Below are 9,178 nucleotides of genomic sequence, written 5' to 3' on the forward strand. Positions count from 1 at the left end.
AGACAGGGTCTCACTATGTAATTGAGACTGACCTGGAACTCACTATGTAGCCCAGGCTGGTTTCGAACTCACTGCAATCCTGCCTCAGCCTCCTGAGTGCTGTGATTACAGGCGTGCGACACCACACCCAACTACATTTGTCTGTTCCTAGTGGAAATTCTCCCACCATCTGCCTCTTCAGTGTCATAAAAGGGGAATTGAAAGAGGTACACGGTGGCACCCAATCATAGCATATTTCCACTATAAAAGTATAAAAGACAAATAATCGTAAGAAAATAGTAGTAAAAAATCTAGTTTCTAAAAATTGGGAAATGGTGAGTACTTACCTTTGTTTTTAATATATAATTTTTTAAAGTGCAAGTTTATATAATGTAATTTTTGAGAATGGCTGTGATTAATAACCAGCTTGCAGAATTCCTCAAGATTTAACAAAAGGTTTTCTTGCCAGGCATGATGGTACACACCTGTCATCTCAGTATTTGGGAGGCCGAGGCAGAAGGAACAGAGTTCAAAGCTAGCCTGGACTATTTAATAAGACTTTGTCTGAAAAAAACAAAAACAGAGTGGATGAGAGGCACCTCCTGCACATCACTGGTGCCCTCCTTGGTGTCTCTCTGGAGCCTAGTTAATCTTGGGTGGTTACTCTTTATTTCTTTAGAGAAATATCCTTGCCTGCCCTATGACATTTGTCCTCGCTCTGTCTGTGTTCTTTTTTTTTGGTACCGGGGATCGAACTCGGGTCTTTGCGCTTGCAAGGCAGGTGGTGGAACCACTGAGCTAAATCCCCGGCCCTCTGTCTGTATTCTTAATTGGTGCTATTTCAGGCCTACCACTCTTCCCTCATGGACCCTGACACCAAACTCATTGGAAATATGGCGCTGCTACCTATCAGGAGTCAGTTCAAAGGACCCGCCCCTAGAGAGAGTAAGTCTAAACCATTGCTTTCAAATGTTGGTATAAAATGCCTAGCAAAGCTTCTGAGAATATCAGCTCAGGAAATTTCTTCGCTCGGTCCTCTGTCTTGTGTTACTCTTTTACTTTCTGTTTGCTTGGTATGTATTGTATTTTTTGTTGTTTTTTGTTTTTTGTTTTTTTTTTGAGACAGGGTCTCACTATGGAGTTGAGACTGACCTGGAACTCACTATGTAGCCCAGGCTGGTCTCGAACTCACAGCGATCCTCCTGCCTCAGCCTCCCGCGTGCTGAGATTACAGGCATGAGCCACCACGCCTGGCTTGTATTGTATTTTAGACCTCTCTTGATCACAGTTATGCTGGGCATGGTGGTACACACCTGTAATAACAGTGCTCAGGAAGCTGAGGCAGGAGGATTATTGTGAGTTTGAGGGCAGTTTGAATTACATAGCAAGAACCTAACTGAAAAAGATAAAAAATAAAAAGATTATGACTCTATGTTGCATTTAATAGGAAATCATATTGTTACTTCCACTTTCTCTAGGATATTTTGCTGAGAGGAAAGTGGAAATGTACTTAATTCTGGACATGTTCCTATAGTCACTATCTGTTCCTTCAAACTAATCTACTACTGTTACCCCTATAGAATGCCTTGGCTCCATCTTATCTCTGCCATCACATTGGAAAAGACAGACATCAAAAATTATTTTAAGCCAAGTGTGGTAGCAAACACCTGTAACCCCAGCTATTTGGGATGTTGAAGCAGGAGGATCCCAAATTCAAGGCCAGATGGGAAAGCTTGCTAGATCCAGGATTAAAATAAAAATTTTTGAAAAGGAACTGGGATTGCAGCTCAGTGGTAGAGCACCCCTGGATCCAATTCCCAGTACATCAAAAATAGTAATATTTTTTCTTCTCCATCTAAATCTATTTCCTTTGTCCATTCTTCAGAATCTTCATTTTTAGCAATACCCAATTCTAAACCTTAAAGTGTACTACATATAATTACTCATTTCTGCCCTTGGTTTTCTGAATTTTGTTTCTTTGCTTTCTTGGTACTCTCTCTTTTAGGAAGGGGTAGGTAGTGTTGGGGACTGAGCACAGGGCCTTGTGCATGCTAGCCATGCATTCAGCCATTGAGCTAACCCCAGCTCCTCACATTTTCTTTCTGAAACACTTTTACTGTTTGTAAAGCCTCATTCTGTCTCAGACACTGTTGGAGAGACTTCTGACACATTCTGAGATGTTCTGCCAACAGTGTAATTTATTTTTTATTAGGCATGGTTTCCCTGCACCCAGCAAAGTTCTGGACTGAGTTCCATTCATGGGTCTAACACCATGGTTATAATTACCAATTTTGTACAGATCCCATAGTCTGTTGAATCCTGCCAGACTATTTGACTTGACCTCCTCTTAATTTAATTTTGTTTTCAATACTAGTTGAAAGCTCAGTAAACCTAATAAATTTGGTGAGTCACGAGTTTTTATTTGATTTTGAGAAAAAGGAACAGATGGAAAGAGGCAGACTGAAAAAGAAGAGCAATAATGCAAAAGAATTAGAATGCAAAGAAATAAGACACCAAAAAATAAATAAATAAGAATCATTGTTAGCTCAGATTCCTTAAAAACACTTTCATTTGGGCTGGAGGTTTAGCTCAGTGGCACCAGCTCCTGCCTGGCAAACACAAGGTCCCAAGTTTGATCCCCAGTTCTGCACAAAAAAGAAAACTTTCATTCAGTATGCATGTTTGTGCACACACAGACACACCCTTTCATGTGGTTACAGATACCATATGCTGTATCAGAAGAGGCAGCTAGCCAGGTATGGTGGCGCACACCTATAATCCCAGTACTCAGAGGCTGAGGCAGGAGGATTGCCATGAGTTTGAGGCCAATCTGGGCTACACAGTGAGTTCAAGGCCAGCCTGAAATACATAGCAAGACCCTGTCTCAGAAAACCATACACATATAAAGAAGATTCAGTTGACCAGAATGGGGATAAATGTAATTACACTTTTGCAGTTCTTGGGTTCTTAAGGGACAATGAGACCCTGAGAAACCAAATAGAAGAGAGATGACCTTGTTGCTGTTCCTGAAGGAGCTGGGTTAGATCCAATTCAGAGTGGAAGCCTGTGCTGTGAGCTAAATAATTTAACATTAATCACTTCTGAGGCTGATGGTATGTAGCTCAGTGGTAGAGCATGTTATAATTACCAATTTTGTGAATGAGGCCCTAGGTTTGACCCATAGCCCTATACACAAATTTAATTACTTTATATCAGGAAGTAGTTTCTGAATGCTTCTATATACCAAACACCCTTCTAGATTCTAAATTATTTCATCTTCACCACCTCCTGTCATTATGTTAAGGACGAGTTGGTTTTGCCAGGTGTGGTGACCCATGCCTGTAATCTCAGCCCTCGGGAGGCTGAGGCAGGAGGATCACTGTGAGACCAGCCTGGACTACATAGTGAGACCTTGTCTCAAAAAAAAAAAAAAAAAAAAAAAGAGTCAATTTTTGTAAACCCTGTTGAATCCTCTCCTAAGAAAATAGATTGTGGCAAACACAAGTCTAGAATTAGAATTCTGTTGAAATTTTTCAGCAGAATGAGCTAGGATGAAGACATTGAATTATAGTGGATTAAAGCCCAGCCTTTACATTTCTGCTGTGTGAGAGGGATAGCAATCATGGACAAGAAATATAAATAACTTACTGAAGCCAGATGCCAGATATCAAAACCTTGGGATTTTGACCTTTTTAAAATGAAAAAAGGAGGCCAAGAAATTGTGTAACGAAATCTGTTTTTGTCACAGCAGTATTTCCGACTTTTCTTGGTCTGTAGCCACTTAGTACATCTTGTGCAAATGATGTGTGCGTGTGCGTGTGTGTGCGCGCGTTCACTTGTGTATGTATGTGTGTGTGTTTTGGTACTGGGAATCAAACCCAGGGCCTTGCCAAGTGTCTACCATTGAACTACATCCCCAAACCCCAAGGTACTGTACATTTAGGTCATCGGTTTCACAAAAAGAAGGATGTATGTCCAAACTCTAATGTGTTTCTAAATAACTGAGTTTTTTCTCTTGAAACTACAGAATGTAAATCCAGATAAATATATACCTTTTTATTGTTCATCTGTTTGAGATAGAGCCTCGCTATGTAATTCAGGCTGACCTTGAACTCACTGTGTAGCCCAGGCTGATCATGGCAGTCCTGCCTCACCCTCCTGAGTGGTGAGATTACAAGCATACACCATCACACCCAGATAAATCGATACCTTTTATTTTACTTTATTTTATTTTTTTGTACTGGGGATCAAACTTGGGTCCTTGTGCTTGCAAGGTGACACTGCCACTGAGCTAAATCCTCAGCCCTATACTTTTTAGTTTGAAAAAGAACTTTGAAGGAAGGGCAGAGGTTTGCGGAGGGGAAAATGAGAACCAAGATGTGGCATGTAAGGGTACAAGATTCCAATTATGAATGTGACTGTACTGTATACCTAAAATGTACCAATAAACTCAATGAGAAAATAAATGAGTAAAAAAAAAAGAGCTGTGTTAAAGTTAGGCTGTGTTTCAGTCTGTAAATACACTGAGAGAGATCTCAAATGATGTTTACCAAATTTTGATTTGGTTTTTTTTTTTTTTTTTTTGTACCAGGGATCAAACTTGGGACCCTGTGCTTGCAAAACAGGTGGCGGAACCACTGAGCTAAATCCCTGGCCCTTTACCAAATGTTAATAGTAGTTTTTGCTAGATAGTGAGATTTAGTGAAAATTGAAATTTCTTTTTATTTATTAACTTCAATTTTCTAATGAACGTATATAATTTTTACAAAACAATAAAATTGTAAAGATAGGCCATGTATTTATTTTTCCATAAGTATTTTGAAAACTTATTTCAGTAGCCTCATTTTTTTTTGCCATTCCAAGACAGTGAAGCTTGGATTATTTTTCCTTTATGGCTTTTGTAGCTGTTATTCCTTGCATTTGGCTAATGTTTCCTGTCCTCTTTCTCTTTTCCCTTGTGTCCTGTTTAGCAAAAGATACAGATATTGTGGATGAAGCCATCTATTACTTCAAGGCCAATGTATTCTTCAAAAACTATGAAATTAAGGTAAATTACAAATTTGTAATACTTTAGTTTTCTGATGGAGATATCTACCTTGCAGTCTGTGTTGCTGTAAAGCCCTGAGATTGTGATTTTTAAATTTCAGAGTATGCCTAGTGTTAGACTCTGTGCAAATATTAATTTCCCTTTTTCTTCCAAAATATATACCAGAGGTTAGTATATCAGATCTGAGGGGCAACTCTGACTCTCTGCCTCTTTTTCTTTTTTCTGCCTCTTCTTGTAAATAAAGTTTCATTGGAAAACAGCCTTGCACATTTGTTTGTACATTATATGTGGCCGCTTTCCCACCACAACAGCAATAGATGGGCCAGGAATTTAGCTCAGTGATTCCACTGCCTGCCTCGTAAGTGCAAGAACCCAAGTTCCATCGCAAGTACCAAAAAAAAGAAACTAACAGCAGTAGAATAATTATGACAAACACTGTGTTAACCCACAAAGCCTAAAATATTTACTTCCTAGTCTTTACAGAGAAAGCTTGCCAACCCCTTGTCTAAATACATTTTTTATTCAACATTATCTACTACGTGCCAGTCTAATGTACAGAGCTAATCCATAACCAAAACTCTTACATGCTCTCTCTCTATATATATATATACCACTTGAGCTTTGAAAATATGAAGTACTAATCCATAACCAAAACTCTTACATGCTCTCTCTCTATATATATATATACCACTTGAGCTTTGAAAAAATATGAAGTACTCCCAAATCCTAAACTTTTAAAGTTTCAGATTTTGGAGCATTTTAGATTTTCAATTTTCAAAGCAGGAATGTTCACTGGTAAAGTCTATGCCGATATTCCAAAACACTGCTCCCAGTCATTTCAGATATGGGTTACTCAACCTGTACTTTTGTGTCATGGACCTGAGTTGGAGAGTAAAAGACTTGAACAGGGACTTCTAACAGTAGAGAAACTTCCTTGAGTGCTCTTCCCCGTCCTGCTCTTGGTTTCAGGGAGAAGTGTTCAGGAGTGGGAGGAAAGGAGAGGAGAAAATGAAAAACAGTTTCCTGAGCTCCTGCTATGAGCAGGTTACAGAGAATAGCAAGGATATTTTGTGTTTTTGTTGTTGCTTTTTAAGACAGCTCTACTATGCAGTCTGTGTTGAGCTTGAACTCAGAATCTTCTTGCCTCAGCCTCCTGGGTACTGGAATTACAGGGTGTACACCAGCACAACTGGCTATAAATTTCTTACCCCCCCCCTTTTTTTTTTTTTGGTACCAGGGATTGAACTCAGGACCTTGCACTTGAGAGGCAGGTGGTAGCACCATTGAGCTAAATCCCCAGCCCTTATAGACTCTTCATCAGAGATTGTAATCTAAGCATCCTGAGATGTTGAGTGTTTTCTATATCTAATGCATGGTCTAGATTTTGTGTTTATAATAGGTACAAATGAATATAATTCTGCCACATTTCATTTTTCCCCGGTATTGTATGTTAAAAATAGGGAAATGTGTGCTTTTTGGTTGTTTTTCTTTTCTCAACTATGACTTTGTGTAAAATTGGGCATAAACACATGCCACATCTGATCAGTATCCGTGGTCTTCAGATCTTCCTTTTGTCAGGTCAAGATGTTGGGCTTGGGCCAGAGATTTAAGTCAGTGGTGCTGTGCCTGCCTCACAAGCAAAGGTCCTGAGTACAATCCCTGGTACTGGAGAAAGAAAAAAAAAAAAAGATGTTGGGCACATGGAGTTCTTCAAGAACATGTCACACGTGAAGTAATTGCTTCCTCCTTTTGAGTAATGAGTGTTTGTGTTCTTGGCAGAGAGCCTCGAGTGAAAGGGTTTCAAACTGACCTACCATATGGTGCACCTCAGGTTTCCCAGGCTGTTTTGTTCATTCTCCATCCTGCAGAGTCAGGTGCTGTTGACACCGGCAAGGGGAGCTGAGAAAAACAAGAGCAGTTGCACAGCTCAGGGGAAGCTGATGGCTCCCTCTTAGAGGGGGCTTCCGGAGACCATGCATGCAGACATTGGGATTTCGATGCCAGTACAGTAGATAATCAGAAGTCAGAGATCACATTCATTCATTGCACATGATTGTTATGTTCTGGTGAGTTTTTTAATTTCTCTTTTTGCCCCTGTAGAATGAAGCTGACAGGACTTTGATATATATAACTCTGTACATTTCTGAGTGTCTAAAGAAACTCCAAAAGGTAATCATAAACTTAATCATTTATTGGGAAAACAAATCACTGATGTGTATTTACCCTTCCAGCCACCTGGGTTTTTTACTTTATTTTATTTATTTATTTATTTATTTTTGGTACTGGGGATCGAACTCCGGCCTTTGCGCTTGCATGGCAGACATCAGAACCACTGAGCTAAATCCCTGGCCCTGGGTTTTTACTTTAAAGACAAGTGAAAATATTTTCTCTGACTTAGGGCGTGGTGTTAAGAGAAAATGTAATTTTCCACCTAGTTGAGTTGACCAACACAAAATTTAGGATAGTGATTTTTTTTTCCCAAGCGTTACAGACGGAACCCATTGCCTTCTGAGTGCTAGGCAAACATTCTACATATTCCTAGCCCTTTTCTGTTTTATTTTGAAATATGGTCTCACTACGTTGTCCAGGCTGACATCAACTCGGCAATCCTCCTGCCTCAGTCTCCCAAGTAGCAAGGATTACGGGCTTATGCCACCATGCCTGGCCAGAAAAAGATATGACATTTTAAGGCTTTACGTGTATTTTTCAAGACAGAAATCTTGACAGAATTTACCTTGGCTTAGAGGTCCAAGGGTAAAATTTAAGGTTCCATGAAGTTAACTTGGAAAAGATTGCATTTTTCTTACCAATAACCTCTAACTTAAAATATAGCATTTTCTTTTTTGTTTGTTTCATTTTGGTTTCTTTCTTTGTTTTGTTTTGTTTTCGTACTGGGGATTGAACTGGGGACCTCTTGCTTGCAAGTCAGGTGATGGAAGCACTGAGCTACATCCTCAGCCCTGGTTTTTTTTTTTTTTTTGTTTTGTTTTCGTTCTGGGGATTGAACTGGGGGCCTCTTGCTTGCAAGTCAGGTGATGGAAGCCCTGAGCTACATCCTCAGCCCTGGTTTTTTTTTTTTTTTTGTTTTGTTTTCGTTCTGGGGATTGAACTGGGGGCCTCTTGCTTGCAAGTCAGGTGATGGAAGCCCTGAGCTACATCCTCAGCCCTGGTTTTTTTTTTTTTTTTGTTTTGTTTTCGTTCTGGGGATTGAACTGGGGGCCTCTTGCTTGCAAGTCAGGTGATGGAAGCCCTGAGCTACATCCTCAGCCCTGGTTTTTTTTTTTTTTTTGTTTTGTTTTCGTTCTGGGGATTGAACTGGGGGCCTCTTGCTTGCAAGTCAGGTGATGGAAGCCCTGAGCTACATCCTCAGCCCTGGTTTTTTTTTTTTTTTTGTTTTGTTTTCGTTCTGGGGATTGAACTGGGGGCCTCTTGCTTGCAAGTCAGGTGATGGAAGCCCTGAGCTACATCCTCAGCCCTGGTTTTTTTTTTTTTTTTTTTTCTTTTTTGAGATGGGGTCTCACTATGTAGTCCAGCTGGCCTCGATCTTGCTACATAGCTCAGCATGGCCTTGAGCTTGCAATCCTTTTGCCTCAGCCTGAAGAGTACTGAGATCACAGGTGTGAACCACTGCACCCACCAGCAGTAACTCCAATTATGAACACAACTATAGTCGACAGCAGTGTCTGTGACCTTTTCTCCTAAGGAGTCCATGACATTGTCACATTACGTAGAAGTTGAAGATATTTTGAAATTTTTTCACACTCACCACTACTTGAAACTTTAGTTACTACATCTTATTATTGTCAGCATTTATAAAAAGCATATGTATGATTATGTCATATGTTAGGTCTTCATATTTTAATTGTTCTATTTCACTATATTGGTTTCTCTTGTAATTTTATTGTTTATTCATTTAAAGCACTGCTCTGAGAAAGGACTCATGGGGTTTACTTGATTTCAGAAAGGGCACAAAAATTCGTACCTCAAGGGCTGGGGATTTAGCTCAGCGGTTCGTTGGCCTGCCTTGCAAGCACAAGGACCTGAGTTCAATCCCCGCTACCAAAAAAAACAAAAAACAAAAAACATACCTCAGCCTTAGCTGTTTAAACCAAAAAATTGTAATCTGGATTTCTTTCTTTTTTTTTTTTTTTT

At 39.7% G+C, this 9,178-nt stretch overlaps 1 protein-coding gene across 2 annotated transcripts in view; it reads left to right on the plus strand.

The window, feature by feature from the left end:
* Arpc3 (actin related protein 2/3 complex subunit 3) overlaps positions 1-9,178 on the plus strand; it is a 14,580-nt gene that overhangs the window by 2,538 nt on the left and 2,864 nt on the right. The window contains exons 2-4 of one of the 2 annotated variants that reach the window (XM_010604423.3): positions 825-924; positions 4,950-5,026; positions 7,127-7,195. In XM_010604423.3, the coding sequence (XP_010602725.1) occupies positions 825-924; positions 4,950-5,026; positions 7,127-7,195 (246 nt within the window). The remainder of the gene's footprint in view (positions 1-824; positions 925-4,949; positions 5,027-7,126; positions 7,196-9,178) is intronic. The other variant, XM_033762445.1, reaches the window with a different exon arrangement.

This window comes from Fukomys damarensis, unplaced genomic scaffold (assembly GCF_012274545.1).
Source record: "Fukomys damarensis isolate Sample0158 unplaced genomic scaffold, DMR_v1.0_HiC HiC_scaffold_12, whole genome shotgun sequence".
NCBI lineage: Eukaryota > Metazoa > Chordata > Mammalia > Rodentia > Bathyergidae > Fukomys > Fukomys damarensis.